This window comes from Schistocerca piceifrons, chromosome 5 (assembly GCF_021461385.2).
Source record: "Schistocerca piceifrons isolate TAMUIC-IGC-003096 chromosome 5, iqSchPice1.1, whole genome shotgun sequence".
Taxonomy (NCBI): Eukaryota; Metazoa; Arthropoda; class Insecta; order Orthoptera; family Acrididae; genus Schistocerca; species Schistocerca piceifrons.
Window position 1 is genome coordinate 626,219,569 of NC_060142.1, and position 23,659 is coordinate 626,243,227.

The following is a 23,659-nucleotide window of genomic DNA, read 5'->3' on the forward strand; positions in this document are numbered from 1 at the left end:
TCGACTGATTGCTGGCTGGATGAAGCTGAGCTACCCAAGCACTTGCCCGCGAAAGGCAAAGGTCCCGAGTTTGAGTCTCAGTCCGGCACACAGTTTTAATCTGTCAGGAAGTTTCATATCAACGCACACTCCGCTGCAGAGTGAAAATTTCATTCTGGAAACAACCCCAGGCTGTGGCTAAGCCATGTCTCCGCAATATCCTTTATTCCAGTAGTGCTAGTTCTGCAAGGTTCGCAGAAGAGCTTCTGTGAAGTTTGGAAGGTAGGAGTCAAGGTACTGGCAGAATTGAAGTTGTGAGGACGGGTCGTGAGTTGTGCTTGGGTAGCTCAGGTGGTAGAGCACGTGCCCGCAAGAGGCAAAGATCCCGAGTTCGAGTCTCGGTACGGCACACAGTTTTAATGTGTCAGGAAGTTTTGTACTGTATACTTGGCATTGCTGAGCTGCTCTGTCACTATGACTGGCATTCACTTCTTTTTCCCATAATTGTGTAGTGACATGAGTATCGGATCATTGAGTTTCGACTGTTGTTGAAGCTCGGCTTGTGGATACACGAGCGGCTTTAAAATCGACATCAGTGTTGGATGCGGTCTTCTGTGCAGTTTCTCAGCTGGCGATTGTGCATCTTGTGGATTGGCTCTGTGCTGAGAGAGGTAGCTAAATAAAGCATTGTCTTTATTGCACTGCTGTACCAGCTTTGTCATGTGCGATTTTGAAGTTCGTGCGAATTTGTAATTGATCTCATTGGTCTCAGGATGAAGCGGTGCAATCTGGAAGTGTGAAATGTCATTGGTTTCAGAAAATACACTGTAAGGAAAGAAATGGCGCACCACGAATGGATCATCGAAATGAGACTGAAATTAGGTAAATATGACATACATGTACAGGCAAACAAATGTTCAAAATTTCAAGAAAATCAGATGATTTATCCGGGAGAAAAAGCTTCACAAACTGAGTAAATCAGTAATGGGTTGGTACATTTGTGGCCCTTATGCAAGCAGTTATTCGGCTTGGATTATTGATAGAGTTGTTGCATGTCATCCCGAGGGATATCGTGCCAAATTCTATCCAACTGGCACATTAGATCGTCAAAATCGTAAGCTGGTTGGAGCACTCTCCCCATAATGCCCCAAACGTTCTCGGACAAGCAAAGAACCGGCGACCTTACTGGCCAAGGTAGGGTTTGGCAAGAATGTAAACCTGTGATGGCATGCCATGAGGAGCAACAAAACGAGGTGTAGAATATCATCAATGCATCGCTGTGCTGTAAGGGTGCTGCGGATGACAACTGCAGGTATCCCGCTACAAAATGAAATGATCCAGACCATCACTCGTGGTTATCGAACCATATTGCGGGTGACAGTCAGACTGGTATCCCACTGCTGTCCAGAGCGTCTCCAGACACGTTTTCACTGGTCTCCAGTAAGGGGGCTACAGGGGTACGGCCCCAAAGTAGGTCCCACAGGACGTCACCTCAATGTACTGTTATCCAAGATGGCGGCCGTGACGTCACAGACACAGCCCCAAGATGGCTGAGATGGCGTCGCCCCAGAGTATGTCACCCCAGACCAGGACGTCGCCCCGTAGTAGGTCACCCCAAAGTACCATTGTCCAAGATGGCAGCGATGACGTCACAGACACACCCCCAAGATGGCGGCGATGGTGTCGCCCTAAAGTAGGTCACCCCAGACCAGGACGTCTCCCCAAAGTAGGTCACCCTAGACCAGCACGTCACGCCAAAATAGGTCACCCCAAATGACATCACTGATGACGTAAATGCCACATCCCCCGCCGCACCCCTCTGGCGGGAAGTTTGAATTTTGGTGGAAAAGTGCCACGCCCCCCCTCCATCCCAGAAAAGTGGCGGGAAGTTCAAATTCCAACAGGATAATGCGTCACACCACGGTTATATCTGCTAACCTAAGAAAATCGCGGAAAAATACGCGTCTTCGGCTACCTCCACTAACGTGAAAACTGGTCGCAGTTCCGACTTACGAGTTAGAGTATTTTCTTATCTGTAGTCGATTCCATTGATCTCATATGTGAAAGGAGCCTTAAGAAAAACGATTACAATCGTAATCAGCCTTGCGCGCCTGGGAATGGAGATTTTAATAACTACAAAAATAATGGCAATAATGACAGTGGGGGCAGCTACAACAACAATAATGGTAGCAACCACTGCAATCAAAATGGTAATGCGCAACAAGCGTATCATCCATAGCACCACCCCAGATGTATAGTGAGAACTGTAATTTCGGAAACTACCGACGGAACGGTAACAGAGGCCGTAACCGTAACGGCAGCGTATACAGTCAGCAAAACCGCAGTCCTCAACACCGTATTAACCATAATGGATGGACTAATGCGTATGGTCCGAATGGCAATGCACGACAAAATTTCGATAATAGTAACAATCAACCACCGAGTAACTACAATACTAAGAGTGGTTACGGTAACGGTTGAAACCCAGAACACGGTCATGCAGCCCCTGGTCAAATACAAGACCGTACGTGGCATGATTCTGAACCCATGATACATATAGCCGATGCAACCGACGGAGGGATTAACTCCCCACCTCTGCTCCCTGCCAACGACCGTGACGGGAGCATAAGGCTTTCGAGTAGCTATTTTATAAGATATGATCAGGAAAATGACATGAGGGATGATCTTTATACAGATGAAGGATTAGAGGACTAAGTACAAACTATCATAAATGGCAAAATTGTCAACACAGACGTACAGGTTGTGCTAGACACTGGCGCAGCGAAGAACTTGATTTTGCGAAGTCTGTTTGACGAGCTGTGGAAAAAACTCAGTTTGCCTACTTTACCAGTACAAAATTGTCACATTATAACTGCATTGGGTAGAAAATCAAACGTTGTCAGTCTGCAAACTTGTTTACCCATTAGCCTAAATGAGAACATATTTACTTGCACATTTTTACCAGTCGAAAAATTAACAGTTAATTGTCTGTTAAAGCATGGAATATTCAGGAAGTGTCATACAAAGAACCTGCTTCAGTTGATTTGTTGAAAACAAAGGCGAATGTCCATAGCAACTGACAAACAAGATTAATATTCATTTGATATATCCTGATATTTAATATATACACGAAACGTTTGACGATCTACATTTGATGATGATGTTTGGTTTGTGGGGCGCTCAACTGCGTGGTTATCAGCGCCCGTACAATTATCCAATCTTTGCTCAGTCCAATTTCGCCACTTTCCTGGATGATGATGAAATGATGAGGACAACACAAACACCCAGTCATCTCGAGGCAGGTGAAAATCCCTGACCCCGCCGGGAATCGAACCTGGGACCCCGTGCTCGGGAAGCGAGAACGCTACCGCGAGACCACGAGCGGCGGACTACATTTGAAGAAGCCGACCACCCCGTACAATGTACACAAAAAAGTTGAAGAGTCGGCCACACTTACTCAAGAACATGATCTATTGAAACAATTGTCACTGATCTTCGAAGTAAAACCTCGTGTAATAAAGGGATACGTGTATCAAATGAAGGTAAAACTTAGTGTCACACATCATACGCAATGGCATGGAAGGAAAAGGAGGCTATCAGAAAAGAGATCGAGCGCATAATTAAGTGGAATATAACTGAACATCGCACTCACAATACTGCAGTCCAATTTTAGCAATAGCCAATCTGACAGCACTGTTCGCTTTTTACTGGGTGCCAGGGAAACAAATAATATCATCATACCTGTAAGAACCTGGCCTAACAATATTGAAGAGCAGTTATTAAAATTTCACGAGTTAAGTGCCATATCCCCTGCCATACAGGGGACTGATGTTAAGTCCCATAATGCTCAAAGCCATTTGAACCCTGCCACACCCCCTGGCGGGAAGTTTGAATTTTGGCGGCAAAGTGCCACGCCCCCCCCCCCCTCCCCCAGAAAAATGGCGGGAACCTCAAATTCCAACAGGATAATGCATCACACCACTGTTTTCTCCACTAATCTACGAAAATCGCACTTATCCCGCCTGCAAAGAGCTTCACGTGAGAACCTGAAACAAGCACACGAAAAATGATATTTCCACTTGCGAATACCGATCTCGGTGATGTAGCAGATTCCAATTCATCCCTTTAATTTACATGGTCAACTAAGGTGTTTCTCATGTCTAGAGATCCGGTAAACGTGTCTTCCACATGCTAGATGCACGCACCACAATCGATTTTCCCTCAACTAAATTAAGGCGCGAAATGCGCAGAAGCAGTCAACCGAACAATTTACGTGGGAGGGAATAACGGTCCAGCACAAACACACCTCCATATTCATTCTCGAATTTCCATGCGATTATGAAAGCTATGCAACACATACTAAGTATTAGTTCGCTATTTGGTAGTCTAGAGGACAAAACGTTAATTCATCTACATTCCTACACTCCAACAGGCCTCTCCATTCAGACTGCTCCTACTGTTAAAGGGAAACGTGAATCACCCCTGCACAGGTCACCGGCGTTGCGGGCCAAGCATGCACAGGTAGAATCAATCGTCCTAAGAAATCAGTCACATATATATTTTATCCCTGTACTTACAACTAAATGTTACGACCGCGGTCTTAGTTGAACGACATTCAACAATGAGTGAAGTATCGGAAATACACCCTGTTGACAGCTATGGCTCTGGAAATAGCAATACCAGTACCATTCTTATGACTTGACATACTCTTCCAAAAATGGCTCTAAGCACTATGGGACTTTAACTTCTGAGGTCATCAGTCCCCTAGACTTAGAACTACTTAAACCTAACTAATCTAAGGACATGACACACATCCATGCTCGAGACAGGATTCAAACCTGCGACTGTAGCAGCAGCGCGGTTCCAGACTAAAGTATCTACAACCGCTCGGCCGCAGTGGCCGGCCATACTCTTCCCTTTGCTATCAGAGTACTAGATGTCAAATACATACCTTCCTTATGAATGGACATAGTCATTTCCTTTGCATATTTCGGAACACAAACACATACTTTATAAGCCTGATGCCCAAGGTGAACCTATCACTCACCCCCAACTACTAAATATAATACTTCATCAATAACCGATTACCTACGATACAGAATAATACTGAGAGAAAATCAGCGATGTGTGCATATGTCTCATAAGTTTTTCTAGTGAGCGATACCACTTTGTCTTAGAAAGAGAGCTGTAATCGTCTCACATGTTTAAAAAAACTCGATCGCAACAATTATTATATGTTACTGTCACAAGTGGTCTTGGTTCTACGGGTGCACACAAGTATCTATGTTAAAGGCTATACCTGCTTTATAAATCCACGTATGGCGTTACCTACCAATCACGTGGGTTTTCCAGACAAATATCGGGACAGCGATCGTCTTACAATCCGCCAGATGTTAAAAAACCCGATCTCTACAACTACTGTATGTTAATGTTACAAGCAGTCTTGGTTCTACAGATGCACACAAGTATCCTCGTTAAAAGCTATACAGGCTTTATAAATCCACATATGGCATTAGCTACGAATGACATGGTTTTTCTATCCGGACAAAGACCGAGATGGTGACCACCAGAGTGTACATTATCAAAATAGCAGTGCGCTTACACGTAGCCCTCGATGCAACCTCGTTATAAAATCACTGAATTTTGGAAGTGATTCGGCTAAGGAGTGTGGTATGAAACAGATATGTTCAACCCCTCATGCCACCACCACAAGACATTTCTCCAGTATTTGTAACGCATTCTGTCTCGATGCCATATCGTACTTCTGGCACTCACATATCTCGAAAACGAGCCACCTTTCTCGAACCTACCTGCTGCAGAAAAATTCCAACGTGGTTTTAGGTAGCCCCTTTGTATCTTACAACAACCCTTCAGACTCTGCACTCCCACCCCTACAGATTTGCGCATGTGATTGTTCCAATGTAAGTCAGAACTGAGTAGAAGTCGGAGAAAGCTACATCTACAACCTTCGGCAACCCGTATAGAAAAAGGTGAAGCTGAGTTACTGGGACAGAACTGTGTTAGGATCATCAAAATATCCACGGGTATGCTGCCGGTCTATAGTGTCCAACGGGCACAATATTTCGGCGATCATACATGTCGCCATCATCAGGTGAACTGACGGACTGAGCTCCTGCGAACGTACCGGCACGGAGATCCGTACGCTGTGGCTACTCAGAGGGAACTGAGCAGCCATAGCGTACGGATCTCCGTGCCGGCACGTTCACAGGAGCTCAGTCCGTCAGTTCACCTGATGATGGCGACATGTATGATCGCCGAAATATTGTGCCCGTTGGACAATATAGACCGGCAGCATACCCGTGGATATTTTGATTATCAAATACGCCGGGAGAAACTCAAGAATGTGTTAGGATCATTCAAAGGAAACGAAGCCTGATCCTGAGGTAGTATAAAAGACAATATGGGAGCTTGGGGAAAGACGCAGATCTGTAGTACCAGCTTGTAGTTTGGAGAAGCAACACAATGCAGTGGCAAAATTAATTAATTTGCAAAATTTTTTTTATATCAGTGCGGTGTTAGCGGTACAGTAGTTAATGGGAGGCCGCCACCATGATGTCAGATCATGACCGAAGTGCTGTCATTCAAGATGGCAGCACCCAGTGTATCCACCACGAGCTCCAGAGCCCAACTGGCTTAGTTCATATCGTCACCGCCAGAGGCCGCTACCGTGATGCCGGGTGGTGACACAAGATCGTCTGCTCTCTCTCTCTCTCACTCCGCGTCAGTGTCCCACAAGTGAGCGGCCGCTGACACCACAGCCTCCATCCTATACCTTTATACTCGCGCCGGACATAGTCTGTAAATATTCTAACTAAAGCAACACCCACATCGCGAATCTAATGGATTAATTAACTATGTATTTAATTAAATTTTTATTTTAATCATATTCAATAATTAAATTTACAGTTTCAATATTCAATGATCAAATGAGAAGTCCCACATTTTCCCACTATGAGCACAGTGTTCATTCATGACCTAGCACCCCCCAGCCCTCGAATGCTGCATTCCTATTGGCTACTGCAGTAGTCACGTGACTCGACTTCATAGAACCTAGGACTTGGAATCAATTTTCACGAATGCCACACCCACCTAGACTTGGAATCTAATAGTTAAAGTCTCTATTACGATCCTCAACCGACCGCCACATCACCCTACCAGCCCATGACCTTAGGCTAACGTGCACTAACGTGTACTAAAGTGCATAGTGCATCACGTAATCCAAGGTGGTGGGGCGAAATGGCGGGAAAACGACTCTCTCTCTCTTATGATCGTACGTTTTTATTTTGCAATCAATGTCTCCACCATGAGATCTAGACTCCAACTGACCTAGTACACATTACTGCCACCACAGGTTACTGTCATCCCTCCTGTGACCTAATCCGAGATGCCGGTCTGTAGTAGAAAAATGGCTGCGCTGGGCTGCTGGGGAGAGTAAGGAGGGAGTGCACTCTATTTAGTTTGGTACATTTTATTTAGGGATCGAACATATTTATCACACTGACGCAAAACACTCGCCATGTTATGCTTGGGGTCACAATACACAGTCTGCAGACAAGCAAACAACTCCTAATTTACGCAAATAATTTAAGTACAGACATTCACACTCCTCCTAAATAATTCAGCACAGTTATGTCTATACACGCTCAGCACTCGTAAACTGTCCAAATAACTCATAGCACAGCCTACAGACCTGCTCGCAAAATAATTCAATCAATGCACGCAAGCACCCTCCGCCAACCCCTCTCCAGTAGATCACACAGACAACCCCAACGACGTGGCGCGGCAGTCAGCTGTCAAACCACGCACAGGCCCACGCCATGGTCCCACAAGCATGAGGCGGATACATTTCATTCATACTTCATTTCTGAGAAATCCCTATCTAAATACGTGTTCACCTAGACACACATGCTAACGAGATCGGGTGGGAGCGCAGCCGCAAGTTGCCGCCGAATGCAGGCAATAGTTGTACGTAAGCGCCATTGATGACGCGACCAGACAGGAGTTGAGGCTTATTTACCAAGAGCGCGCCCTCCAAGAAGGACCACTCGTTTGAGGCTATCCTCGCTACCCTCACTCTAACTACAGTCCGGCGAAGACGCTGCAGAAATCCAATAGTAGAACATGCTTTCTCCTTAGCGATCGTAACAGAACATACGTGACGTTTGACTGACGCTTCGCCGTGCATAGCGATTTACCATCGCAAACGCATCTAGCAACGTTATCAATCTTGAAATCTTATACTCAAGCCAAATTGCTGTCTAAAATAATAACCAACTCTAACTCTAGTAAAATCCATAGTCCCCTAGAAATACTTAACCTGCTCTGTTGTACTTGTTTTCGTCTTCTCTCGGCTTGTATGCACGGAAATTCTTGCCCTAATAGAACCTCTTTACAAAAATAACGCCGAATGTAGTCTTCCTAGCTCCTAACGTCTTACCCTTCCAGATTTCAACATACGCAAACGTTCCCTCCGCTGTGTAGAGATTCCTATATCCCAGCACAAACGATGGCAATGAATCGAGCTCTTATCAAATTTACATGCCGAATTACTTATGCTGCCGGTATCGAAGCATCATCCACCTATTCTTTTCGGACTTCCAGCGGTTATTTTACACAGATCGCTAAATTGCATTGATAGTTAAACGCGCAAAATTGTCTCCACATTATCAAATACATACCACACTCACAAGAATATTGGAAGCCCAGAATATATCTACCACTGTAACTACAATTAAATATTACGATTGCTGCTACAGTCTGACACCAATCATTGTACAGGTAATGTCTCCTCTTGACGACTGTGCTTCAGTATCTATAGCGCATATAATTTTCTCATACTCTTGTCGTTATCAATGTGCTGAATTTATACATCTCTCACAATAGGATACACATTCATCCTCTCTAGTCATGCCATAACACAAACTATACTAACTTTACAATGCAATACATACACATTTTATTACAAAACAATATATACACATTTTATTACAATATATACACCTTTTACACAAAGGGTGCAGTTATCATTTATATCTGTACAGTACCCGACAAAATTATCGTACGCCTACACTCACACAGGCTATATGTTACGATGCCCCTCAGTCCTAGGGAAGCACTGTCAGCCTTCTCTTTCTTTCTACAGACGCAACATTCAACGGTAATAAACTACTTTACACTGATCACTATTTCGCACCGACAACTAAACCTTGCAAAATTATCTACAGATCGTCAAATTCATACCAGACTCACAAGAATATTGGAGTGTGAAACCGATCACCATCCCAGCAATATATCAGCGAGTACCATGTCGATCTAGAAAACATACAGTTCATATCCCCCACCATACAAAATAATCCCTTTTATATCAGTGGGCCAAAGTCGCTCTCAGAACTGTTCTACAGATTCACGATCGTTTCTCCTCGACACTAACGCGATACTGTCTCTTATTCCTTGCCTGCTCGCTTTTCTATACACATCTCCAGACTCGGCGATTACAAGAACACACGTATTTTCGCGATAATATTATACCATTTTCGTGATACTTCTCCATATCAAGCACTAGGCGGCGTCCTACCGTTCGCTAACGCAACATATTTCCCGACATATAGACTCGAAATCATTTCTCTACAAACACGAAACTTTAGCTACGTGGAGTGTGCTCTAGACCACTGACTAACTACAAACAAACACATGAAAAATCATATTTCCACCCGCGAATACCGATCTCGCTGATCTAACATACTCCAAATCATCCATATAATTTACAAGCCAACTAAGGTCCTTCCCATGTCTAGACAACAGGCAAACGTATCTTCCACATGCCAATGCACGCACCACAGCTGATCTTCTCTCAACTAAATAAAGACACGAAATGTGCAGAAGCAGTCAACAGAACAATTTACATCGGAGAGAATAACACAGCTCAAACGCACCATCTTCTCAAATTTCCGCTTGATCACGAAAGCCGCCCATCTTACGATCGCGATCTCAATTGAACGTCATTCGACAATGAGTGAAGTATCGTAAATACACCCTACCGAAGGCGGTGGCTCTGGAAACAAATATCTGTACCTGCCTCACGACTGGCCCTTCCCTTTGCTATAACAGTACTCCAAGTCAAATCCATACCCACCTTACGACTGGACATAGTCATTTCCTTTACACAAACACACATACTTTATAAACCTGATGCTCAAATGGGAACATATCACGCACCCAGCACTAGTACTAAGTATAATATTTCGTCAATTACTCTTCGCCTACGATACGAAATAATACTGACCGAAAACCAACGATGGGTGTGCATGTCTCTTACGTTCTTCTTGAGAGTCCTACCACCTTAATCGACCAGATGTTAAAGAAAAAAACTCTATCCCAACAGCTACTGCATGTTACTGTCACAAGCTGTCTTTGTGCTACAGGTGCAGACAAGTAACCATTTTAAATGCTATACTCGCTTTACAAATCGGGGTACGACATTACCACTGAATGAGGTGGTGTTTTCCGGACAAATACCATGACAGTGATCGTACGAATATGTATTATCAGCCAACGATGCAACCTCGTGATAAAATCAATGAACTTTGAAAGTGATTCGGCTAAGGACGTGGTATGTAAGAAGTATTTGCGACTCCCTCAAACGGATAATTCTATACTATGTCCATCGCATTCTATCTTGAGACCATATTAGAGGTTCCGTGATATATCTGCTGAGTTATGGGCCATGACTGACTGAGAAGGAGCACAAACAGTAGTACTAGATGATGTGCCGATTGAGGTCCTAAGGTGAAAAATGTACACTAGCTTCTCAGATCTCTAGTGTTACGCTATATGTTAGAAATTATGTCCATCATTTGGAATCAGGTCTTCCCATTCAAGCACATACTTGCATAGGCTCACACCCACAAGCGAATCATATTTCAGGCACTCTCTTATCTCTAAACGAGTCACCTTCCTCGAACCTGTCTGCTACAGTAAAATTACAACCTCCTTTTAGTCACACCCTACACAACCTACAGTTGCACCCATCTGTACAGCTTTCCACAAGTGTTCATTCCAATTTAAGTCGGAACTGAGCACAATTTGGAGAAACATATATCCAACACGACCAGAGTTACTGCAACAGGAGCGTGTTTTGACCATTCGACGGAAATGCGAGCAATGTTTTACGTCCCCAAACTAGATACAAGTACTACACATCCACGTCCATTCAGATCAATCAGCTAGACATGATATCCTCATTATTCTCTACCCCTCCGACATAGAAAAATTAGCAACTATAAAAGCTCATCCTATTTACAAGTCACCTAGGCACCAATGCGGATGCAATTACGTATGGCTGCGGTGGGCCTCCAGCGCAGAGAAAGAAATTTCACAGTTCTTCCCCAGAAGAGCGTAGTGTGCACCCATCCAAACATTCCTAACGGTGTACCCAGAGCCTCACATCAACTGCTACTGCTACTGCTGCTGTCTGTATGACACGATCCTACTGAATATACAGGCACCCCAGAGACCACTTTAAGTTTTGTTGACCTATACTCAAGATGAATTATCGTATGAGAAGCTCCCTCTGGTCCTGTTTAGCTGTTTCAAACACTTTCTTCTAACACGCTTTTGTACAACACCAAACATCTCTTTTTTTTCTGCCACGACTTCGATGCCTGTATCAGGTTATAAACTGACATTAAGACGACATGATCGACGGCCTCTCACAGAAAACTAGACATCGCACAGTGTAAATAATTTTGTTACTGTAAGCACGACAATACGCGACACACGGTGGATGATTTTAAATAAAAGACATTTACAACATAAGGAAAGTAGAAGACTTTGGCTGCGTTGTGGAGAGTTTCCAAACTGATGTCTGAAAGCTATTGACGACCACTATATTTAAACTCATCTGTCACAATGACGGAATAGATAATGGCTCTGCGTTCCACTTCGAGTGATTCCTCATTTTGCACTCAGGTACGTGATCACTGTTTCGCTGCTAGCAACCCCCAGAAGCAGTCACCCATCCACAAAACTCATTCCCCAGCTCAAACAAGACTTGTCAGTCAATTATTATGTGGTAACCAACAACGCACCAATGCACGGATGGGATGGAAAAGACACTGTACTGTAATATTAAGCAACACAGTTGATAGCGCGAACAGTTTTAGTAATTTTACACTAACTCCAACACTGGCCAATCATGTGACAGCATGTTTTCCTAATTTCAGTATCATAGCTAAATCAACACTTCTCTACTTTGTTAGTATAATTGCGAACATGGATAGATCACTGCCCAGTACACCCATTCACTGTTAATTCTGGAACACATAAATCATCAAAGTATACCAGACAACGCTCTACATATTTCTAAGACCTCGAGCATAGTACTTAATTTACGATCCCTCTATCTGTGTATGGGAGTCACATAGCATTCCCGATGTCTTAGGGTAAAATTAGAGAGTGATAAACCATCCTCACACTGTCATTGACCAACCTGTCATGCATCACCGATACCGAATTAATCTGCAACTGATCAGAAGAAGAAGACCGCTACACTCCACGTCTCATGAATGAATAGAGCTTGCCGAGTCCTAACCCGCCCAAGTGCACCAGTTTTCTCGAGATGGGACCATGTCGAGGAGCTTAGCACTCCTTATCTATGTACAATAGTTTAAGGAAATGGGAGTGACATGGAAAAACAGTCAACGGAACAATAGGTTAAGTACTGACAGGGCCCAAACATTAGGTTAAGACACTCAGAGTACAGTGCCTAACATTAGGTTATGCCGCATGTTTGCCCCATGTAATTGCTTCTTGCAAGACCTACATGTTTCCAAACAGCAGACAATGATGAGCGAGAGAAATCCACCCCCCCCCCCAAAAAAAACTGATTTTTTTTTTATAAATAAACAATATAACATTGAATTTCCCGTTATGATATCCTTCCTCTCCACCAATTTCCATATATTCCGTACAATGCCTCGAATCCCCTAAATTGTTTAAATAAACAATATTCCACACAATGTCAAAATTGTTTAAACAATATTCCATACACTACACTCGAATACCCTCCAAATGATCGATCAACTGAGGCTTTTTCCCGCCAATTCCTAGGAAGAGGTGGCAGTCGGATGACTTAGGTTAGTGGAGGCGCCCGTTCTTTCCCGCCATTTTCTTAGTACTAGTAGAGATACACCAAAATTCAATCTTCCCAGCAGCTCCTAGGATGAGGTAACTTAGGTTAGTGGAGGTAGTGCAAGTGTCCTTTCTCTCCTGCCATTTTCTTATGTGTGCTGCATTGTCCTGATGGAACTTGAACTTCCCCCATTTTCCGGGGAGGGGTGGGGAGGGGAGGGGTTAGGTTGGTGGAGGTTGCCCAAGTGACCTATCTTCCCACGATTTTCTTAGGTTAGTGGAGATTACAGTGGTCTGATGCGTTATCCTGTTGGAATTCGAACTTCCCGCCATTTTCTGGGGGAGGGGAGGGTGATGAATTTGAACTTCCCAGCATTTTTCTGAGGGAGGGGGGGGGGCGTAGCACTTTCCCGCCAAAATTCAAACTTCCCACCAGGGGGGGGGGGGGGGCAGATCTGGGACGATATTTCACTTCAGTGAGGTCTGTGAGGAGGATAAAGCTACACCCGTAAAAGTACTCACGAAAGTTCTCGACTGCAGGTATTACAATTGCGAGACTCTCCTGCCCGACTGGACCTTAATTTCTTTGTGCCACCGTTAAAGTCTTTGTAGAGAATGCAACTGGTCGTTCAGTATCAAGATGCCGTTGCAACGGAACATCATCTATACCATAGTATGAAGCATCTGCAGCAGTTGTGAGCATTTTGTTCGGATCATATGTCGTAAGACGTTTGGCGTCAAGCAAACATTATTTCAGTTTATTAAATGCACGTTGGTATTCATTGCTCCGGTTCCATGTGGTCCCTTTACATAACAACCTTTGTAGTGTTCACTGATGGAAGTGTGTGAAGAAGAAACTACCAATAATAATGTATTTGTCCTAATACGGAACGCAATTTCTTGACGTCCTTAGGAGCCAGAAGGTTTTTAATGGCATCGGTGTATTGTGACGTCGGCTTGATGCGTCCCAAGCATTGCACTAGGCATTTGAAGGAAGATACTCTTAACTTTTTGGAGTTTCAGATTTACTGCTTATAAAATTTTGAAAATAGATTGCAAATTGTATAAGGGTTCATAATGAGTTGTGTCTGAGACAATCATGTCACCAAGGTAGTCCCAGCGTTCGGAGCTTTCCGAATTAATTGTTGTAAATGCCGCTAGACTAAACTCGGTGTGCTGGCTATTCCTGAGGGAAATCTTTTGCAGTGGCAGAGACCATAAATCTCTGTATGTCTTCATCCAAAGGGATCAGCAAATATACTTCCTCAAGATCCAGTTTCGAAAAATACATGCCACCAGCTAATTTTGACATCAGTTCTTCCAGCCTGTGAATAGGATATGAGTCAATAGTAGGCTGAACATTAAATGTCGCTTTGAAATCTCCACCAACGTGTCGTGAGCCTCTCGATTTCTGTAAAACTGCGATCAGCATCTCCCATTGGCTATTGGTTATGACTTCTATAAACTCATTCTGTTCTAGACGGTCGAGTTTCTGCTTTGCTTTATCTTTTAACGCAAACGGAAAATTTCGTTCTTTGCAAAATTTCGGCACCGCGTTCACTACAGTATAATATGTGCCCTGTAGCTACTACTTCTGCTTGTTGCTTCAGCAGCAACAACAAAAATCTTCATTGTTTTTCAACAGCCGTTTTAACTTTCCATTCGGAACATCAGTTAGAATTTGATTCACTTCCTCATGAATGGTGAGGGCCCAAAGCGGTGAAGAGATGCAGTCGTAATAACATCTGAGGTCATCAGTCCCCTAGAACGTAGAACTACTTAAACCTAACTAACCAAAGGACATCACATACATCCATGCCCAAGGCAGGATTCGAACCTGCGACCATAGCAGACTGAAGCGCCTAGAACCGCTCGGCCACCGCGGCCGGCTCCTGCTTAGTCCATGAACCATTTCTCCAGTAACGTTTCTGCTTGCTTGTCAACCCTTGTTGACGAGATTACTGTGAATTCATACTGCTACGTTGTCAGGGTTGGGAATTTACGAGAATATCCTGACTACTCGTTGCCATTATTGGGTTAACAATTTGTAAACTTTTGCCTCATCACCAATGTTGGGTTATTGTAACTGAATGTCACTCTCAATTCATCTCAAATATCCTTGGTAGCAGAAAAGTTAATTCCTTCAAAGGGTCAATAAATGTGTTGCAGACTGCATACTAGAACTATCGGATAGGACACTTGGTTGACATGGTGGCGCTGGGACAGAGATATGGCAACAGCATAAGAAGTAGCAAACAACATTTATTAAGAATCATGATATGAACTATACATAACTTGTGATAGCAGCTGAATTCGTGGCGCTCGATGCCCTATGTCTAATACGACGAAATCTAAATAACTTTGCTATCTCTTAGCAGTCTATGATATTGTCACTGTAACTGAAATTAATTATGAAGACACTCATTTAACTACATTATTTGTATTCACAGTTGCGAATAAGGACAACCATCAGCTGTAGAATGGAGTGACGACAATGAAAATTTGTGCCACACAATAAGTCGAACGCGGAATTCCCAATAGTGGCTTCACCGTTTGACTATCTGTGCATGACTCACGGCCAGACCCTAACTTCCATATGTCGTCAGCCACGCGTCTATGACCTCGTATATCCATTACGTATATTCCTGTAAGTAGTAGGGCTAACTGCATACTGCCCAATTTTTTGGTTGCTTACCCATCAGGGGCAAACATAAGGGGCAAACATGTTGCAAAACCTGATGTTCGGCACTGTACTCTGGATGTCTTAACATAATGAGTGTCTTAGATCGGTAAAGGAAAAAAGGGATCCACTTGCAATGTCGAGAATATACCGTATACCATGCACATGCGGAAAAGTTTATGTCGGAATGACTGGACGATCGATCAACACCAGGATCAAAGAACATAAGCGACATTGCAGGTTGGGGCAGGTGGAGAAATCGGCCGTGGCAGAGCACGCACTGAGTGAGTTCGACTACGTTATAAAATTCGCCGACACGGAAGTTCTGGCTGTAGACAAGCACTATCACACGCGCTTGTTCAGAGAAGCTGTAGAAATACAAAAACACGCGAACAGTTTCAACAAGAAAGAGGTAAGCCTTAAGGTAAACGAATCCTGGCTGCAGCGAACGACCGTCGCAGGTAGCAACAGGAGAACCGCACCGGAAATGACCAAGAGAAGCCCTCGGATGTTGGTGTGCCAGGTACATATAGTCTGCGGCCGTGAGCTCGGCTTCAGTTCACCACCGGCAATGGAGGGTGAAGCTTTGACAATGGCAGCCACTCGTGCTGGCGAAACGTAAGTAAAATCATTAGATGAACGTCGGCCGAAGAACCCGAGAAAGAAGCCAATAGGCAATAAGTGGTCACGAAAGCCTTAACAATTTTGTACTCTCTAATCTACTACTGTACACTGATAAGGGATGCTAACCTCTTTCACATCCGTGCATCTGGAGAAATCTTGTGCACTTGGATATGTGCAGCAAGTTCCATTCATTCATGAGACGCAGAATGTAGCAGTCTACTTCTGGCCAGCTGCAGATTAAATCGGTAACGTTGCTGCAGGGCGGGTTGGTCAAAGACAATGTAACCTTCCCGTGAAAATGTGTCAATAAAAATGTAAATGGAGCCATATATCGTTAAATTGAAATGAAGCCACGAAGCAATATCGTCCCCACAGAAATATTTAAACAAAAATATGAAAATTGAGCCAAGTATTAATTTCCCACAAAATTAAGAAATGAAGATTGCTCATTAAAACCACAATAAAATTAATTAAATAATGATCTATGAACTGAATGTAACACTTCAACAGCAATGATTAAACCTGATAAATCTTATAAGGGCAGCAACGCTGACCTTCGGCCCTGTGAAATAATTAAACCTGATAAATTCTTACCTCAGTAAAACTGCATCTATATCTGCTCTTATTTTTCGGCACAGCTCCGTGCAATGCTGGCCCATGTTTAATTTTTAATTCTTGGAGGGAATGCATAGGAAGTATTACTTGACTTGAAATGAATCTTTTTGTTTAAAACAGTTACTTTATAAGAAAATTATTATTGGGGCAATTCTTGAACAAATTAATTACAATTAACATATGTTATTAGCTGAGCGCAATGCTGCTTCATTACCTTCTTTAACAATATACCTCGTCCCGAACCGTGACCAGAGATGCAAGGAGAGCACGCCGCCGACGCCCGCTCAGTACAACCGTCCACTCGCTAAAACTACTGCCGACTGACTACTACTGCAGACAGAGTGCAACTCGCAACTGACTACTCGCAACTGCCGACTCGCGACACACTACTGAACTCTCGCGCGGTCAAGCGCAGACTAGCAACGATAAAAAACTCTCTGGTCAGAGATTCTGTCATGCCTCGCCATCAATGGTAATGAATACGTACGCGTTTCAACAATGTGAGGGTATCTTTCAGTCTCTAACTTTATCTTAATAGTTTAGTTTCGTTTAGTAATGTCATGTTGCGTAGATCATTTTCACGATTATTTTATCTATATGATGTGGAACAAGTCAGATTACAAGATATATACACACACATGAATAGTGCTAATATTAATATTACTGAAATTTTTAGTTCTACACATGCAACTACCTTTAGAATACCATATTTTTTTTTACCAGTTCTGAAACAGAAACTCGTCCATGGAATGCCCTGTGACTCCCATTCGCATAGAGAAAGATCGTTAATTACGCACTGTGCTCAAGGTGCTAGAAATGTGTAGTTCGCTGTATGGTACACTTTGATGATGTATATGTTCGAGAATTAATAATGAATGGACGTATTGCACAGTCATCTACTGAAAGTGGGAAGCATGCAGTCACATAATTGGTCGATGTTGCTATTACGGTAAAATTGCTAAAATTGTTCTCACTATCAACTGTGATGCTCATTATTACAGTAAATCGCCAGTGTCTATTCCATCCCATCCATCCACTGGTACGCTGTTGATTAACACGTAATGATTGACTGACAGCACTTATTTGAGATGGCGAAAGAAGGGCAACACCCTCTGGGGATGGCTAGCACCGAGACAGTGATCACGTACATGACTGCAATATGAGGAATCAATCGAAATGGAACACTGAGCCATCAGCTATTCTGTCAATGTGACAGATGTGTTTAAGTGTAAAGGTCATCAGTCACCTTCAGACAGCAGTTTGGTAACACTCTACGTCGCAAAGCTCTTCCAGTTTCCCTATCTTGTGACTGTCTCTTTATTCAAAACCATCCAGTGTGTGTATGTGTGTGTGTGTGTGTGTGTGTGTGTGTGTGTGTGTGTGTGTGCGTGTGTGTGTTCTACGGTAGCAGCAGCAACAACATGATTTACACCATGTGATGTCTAGCTTTCTGCGAATGACAACGGATCAGAACGTGTTAATGTCAGTTTAGAACCTTACACAGACCTTGAAGTCGTGACGGAAAACACAAAATGTATGGCAGTGTACTTAGTGTGTTTCGGCAGAAAAAAACTGTTTTTCAAACAATGAAACAGGCTCACAGAGTGCCTCTCTTGCGACTGACTGTATAGTCTGTGGTATATGGCCATCCTCCCACAGTACAGGCAATGAAATTTTACACTGGTCTCTGCATTGGATCAATACCTATATATTTAATAGCATCGCCACGTGTGCTCGGTGCCATCATGCAGACGGTATTTGTTTTCGATATATGAGAAGAGGGAGATTTGGTAAACGTCTTATCGAGTTCTCTATCGGATACAGTTATCGGAGCTTTTATAGTTTGTAATTTTTCTCTGTTGGATGGTTCAGAATAACGATGATAGAATGTTGGGGTGATGGACGTGAATGGATCGTGAGGGACGCATATCGGCTTCAGACTGCAGTATCTGTATGATGTTGAGTCTTCCTAAATTTACCAATAAGAAACAAACCTGTAGCTGTTCATACTGTCTTTATACTACCTCGTGTTGCAGGAGCAGGCTTCCTTTGGCGCCGACCTTACACAACATATAAGGTTGGCGGAGCTACGTCAAAATGTTCCTGTTTCCACTGAATGGTCAAAACACGGTCCTGTCGCATTAACTCAGCTTGACGTGTTTCTACACAGACTGCAGAATGTGGTAAATATAGCTTTCTCCGACTTTTACTCAGTTCCGGCTTAAATTGGAACTATCACATGCGCAAAGCTGCAGGGATTGCAGTGCAGAATATGAGGGGCAGTTGCAAGATGCATAGGGACTATATAAAAGTTTACGGTTGCAGATAAGTTCGAAAAAAGTGACTCGTTTCCAGATATGAGAGTGCTAGAAATATGATTCCCTAGAGGCTGTAATCATTAAAAGATTTCTCCAATGGATTCAATGCAGATATTTGGTTGAATGGAAAGACTTGATTCCAAGTCGCAGACAATATTTCCACTGGAAAGCATAGCAATAGAGATCTGAAAACCTAGTGTACATTTCTTACGACCTCAATCAGCACACTGTCTGCTGTATGTGATCATTCTCAATCAACCATCACCTATGACCCAGTGGATATGTTGCAGATCGTCTGATGTGGTATCGAGACAGAATGCATTGTAAGTACTGGGGAAATATTTAGCGTGGCGCCTGTGGAGGGAATGATTCCCGTTTCCGACTAACAACAGGAGCTGCCCGAATTGAAAGGTCTGTTGTGGCACAGGAATGTAGCTGACCTAACCATGCCATCCTCTAGACGGATGAATAGCGAACTAATACTTACTAGTGTTCCCCATGGATATTTGAGAACATTCAATATGGACGCATGTTTGCGCTGAACCACTATTCCCCCCCCCCCCCCCCCCCGCCCCTCCCCCGTGTAAATTGTCTGGTTGACTGCTTCTGCACATTTCCCGTCTTTATTTGGTTGAGAGAACATCGATTGTGGTGTGTGTTATGCGCATCTAGCAAGTGAAAGACGGGTGGAAAACACGTTTGCTGGTTCTCTAGACATGAGAAACAACTTAGTTGACTTTACAAATTCTAAGGACGATTTGGAATATGTTATATCACCGACATTCGTATTCGCAAGTGTAAATATCAGTTTTCTCTATTTTTCTGAGTTTTCACGTAAAAGTCTTCGCAGACGAGATACGTTTCTAGTTACTCAGTTATTTACAGCACGCTCCACCTCGCTAATGTTTCGGGTTTCTAGAGAAATAATTTCCAGTCTATATCTTCATAATTATACTGTGCAAGCAATCGGTAGCATACTGCTCTGTGCTTGAGATCGAGAAGTATCGTGGAAATGGTATGATATTCTTGTAATCCCAGAGTCTTGAGATGGGTGTAGAAAGCAAGCAAGCAATCAGGTCGGAGCCAGAAACAGTAACGCCTTTGTGACGAGGCAACCAGCCCAGCCTTTGTACAACAGTTCGGAGAGTGACATCATTCCACTGAGAGCACTCTGGTCAGGTTTGGGCCAGTGTGTGTGTGTGGGGGCAGATGACTTGTGACCATCGGCTGTGGCAGATGACCTATCGAGCTCGTGGGAAATATCTAGTGCTGCGAGGGGTATAACGGTGCATGTGCTTTTGCTGTCTGTCTCTGTGGTATATGTACAACTGTCTGATGGTCGATAGCTATGTGCAGGATGCAGAAGTCATGATTCTGTATGGCGCAGGACACGAATCGCGTTTTTACTACATCGAAACAGTGTGCGGTGATATGTAGCCAGGTTGGAGATCAGCTTCACGCTAAAACATTCAAGCTTGTGTCGCCAGCGGCAGAGCAGTGTAATTGAGGAAGTGTCTCTTCGTATTTGACGATCTGTAGACCACTTTTGCAAGGTTTAACTGTCAGTGCAATATGGCGATCTGTACAAAATAGTTTTGCCATTGAAAGTCTCGTCTATAGAAAAAAGAAGGCGGACAGTGCTTCCACACCGGCAGCATCATTAATTTGGAAGGTAAATTCAGTAACAAGCAATCAGAATACTCTACTTATTCGCAAGATATCCTTTGTGCTGGGACATAAGAGCCTCTACGGACTAGTTTGAACAAGATAGGGGGGGGGGGGGAGGTATCTACACAAAGTTCTGAGAAAAACATCTTGTCTTCTTCGTTTAATCGTTCAAAGACTAGTTGCAGCAGACCATCCATCTCTGGGGGGATGCTATCCCTCATACGCCATTGTGGTATTTGGACATCTCCAGACCAGTAGCTGTAGGACACCGAAAATTCCAGCCATTTTTCTCTTCTGCAGGACATTGCTCCGAATTCTGTTTGCATAATTGTTCGGATTTCCCCCGTCTGTGCTTAGACAGTGCTCACTTTCCAAACAACAAGAATGCTTTTATAATTAACGGTGTTTTCACAAGCGTGCACAGACATGATGAAGGCTTTTAGCAGTGAGAACATTTTCCATTGCTCAGACGTATGTTGAAAGCAGGATGTCACGATTTCCAGGAAGGGAACAAGTGATGCCCCATTAGGACCATCGGTAAGAATGCAATTGGTATTATTCTGGGCTAATTTCGTAAACAGATCCTGTTAGGAAAAGAATTTCCATGCAGAGAAGCTGAGGCATCACGAAAGTTGCTACAACAAAAAACTATTCCTGTGACACTTTATGATTTCTGGGTAGGAGTTGATATGTAATGGAGGGCTGTCCCGTAAGGATCACTAGGAAGAATGCTTCCTGTGTTATTCTGTTAAGCATTGCAAAAGATTTCTATCGCGCATCCAGAGGGCTGACTTGGCAGTTATTTACACAGACATGAGACGTCAGCATAATACTTGAAGAATTCTAACTGTATACCCCAAAATAGACGCGACTTTCACCTGCTGGCTGAGGGAGGCAGCGGCGTGAGAGCTATGGCTTGCGCCCCGTCGTTCGTCTCTTTGGTGGTGGCTTGCAACTGGCTGGCCCTGCAAAGCATGTGTGCATAGTTGTCGGCATCAGGGGTTGGCTGGCAGGATGTGCTTTTTATTAGCGATCTTTTATTTAAACTGTATTAGATCGATTTCCCCCACCAATAGGATGCTTGGGATCAAAAAACTATCCCACACATGTGAAAGATATCGATTTAATTAATTTGCATAAATTTTTTACGTCAATGTGGTGTTAGCGGTTCAGTTGTAACAGTTCTGTCATGAACTGTAACGGGGTTTTCTCTTTTGATGCTAGCCAATTGTCAGGACGAGCATTACTGCAATGGCATTTAATTCTAAAGCATTATGTCAGGATGAAAATACTAAATAAATTAATTTTTCTCTCTTAACAACATGTGGGCAGGGTGGGTTCTTCCTTGGCTCGGGTATGGGGTAGAATGAAACAGCATTTTTACATAAGATAACTTTTATTGCAAGTTTCGTACAACTGTTTCCTTACTCGATGTTTTGGCTCAGAGAACAGCAGCTGTGTCGTTTGCAAAGCCTTCTGCTGCGGCAGCGGCGGCGTCTGATTACGTGTGGCAGTGCGTATCTCGTGTCGCCGTTTCGCCCAGGTGACTGGAGACGCGCATCGTGCTGTGGCCCGTTTAATTATTGAGAGCGAAGTCGTGCATCGGATGGTGATACCTTGGATGTGGCGTCCCAGTGTTTCTCTTCTCTAAGCGGTCGCGTGTGTTGTGCGTCGGCCAGCGGAGCGGCGCAGCGGGGAAGGCCAGTGTCCCGGACTTGAACAACAGACTCCCGCTTGCCAGCCCTCGGCTGTCAGATCTTCGTCCCAGCTCACAGGTGACTGCTGATGTGAGGCCGTCTCCTTCCCGTCCTCACGAGTCACCCGGGTACGTAAAAATCCGTCTTCAAATACCTTTTAACTTCTGTCTTCTGGCGCCGAGGCTGCTGCTTGCTATTCCATTACAGTGGTGGACTTGGTGCGTCTGTGCATGATGTAGTCTCTTCTTGCATGACGGTCTTCAGCACCGAAACTGACTGAAAACTACTGCTACTCTTCTCTTCTTCCTTCGTCTCTCAGGCTCACTGCGCCTTGCGTGTTTATTCACTTCAGTTTACTGGAGGTGAACGACTTCACGGTCATTGCCTCTTCTGTCACGTTGAAAAGCTTCTCGAGGAATCTTCTTAACGTCGGTCATTGGCTCTTGGAATGTAGGCGAGGGCCTTTGATCACATGTGACGACTGAGAAATACGTGAGCCGGTCAATGCCTCTTCTGTCACGTTGAAAAGCTTCTCGAAGAATCTTCTTAACGACGGTCATTGGCTCTTGGAATGTAGGCGAGGGCCTTTGCTCACATGTGACAACTGAGAAACACGTGAGCCGGTTGGGCAATGCCCTGACGGCTGAATCGACAGCGTCCACTTATGTGGAACTTGCTGACTTCATGGTCATTGTCTCTTCTGCTCTCCTGTTCTGCCCGCTGTTTGCCAGTGTGTAATTCTTCTAAACTAAACTAAGTTTTTCATTTATATTCTAATTTCTACTTAACTTTGATTTCACTGATTTATTTACTTAAGTACCACTCAACATTCCTCCACCCTTCGGAGAAATTCGTCCTCGCATTTACCACTCAACATTCCTCCACTCTTCACACGGCAAAAGCACTGACACAAGCAATGAAAACTCTCG

At 43.8% G+C, this 23,659-nt stretch overlaps 1 protein-coding gene across 1 annotated transcript in view; it reads left to right on the forward strand.

Moving 5' to 3' along the window:
• The first annotated feature begins 1,525 nt into the window (after window positions 1-1,525).
• Window positions 1,526-23,659, forward strand: part of LOC124799169 (synaptic vesicle glycoprotein 2B-like) — a 340,146-nt gene continuing 318,012 nt past the window's right edge. The window contains exon 1 of the mRNA XM_047262707.1: window positions 1,526-1,550. Within this exon, the coding sequence (XP_047118663.1) occupies window positions 1,526-1,550 (25 nt within the window). The remainder of the gene's footprint in view (window positions 1,551-23,659) is intronic.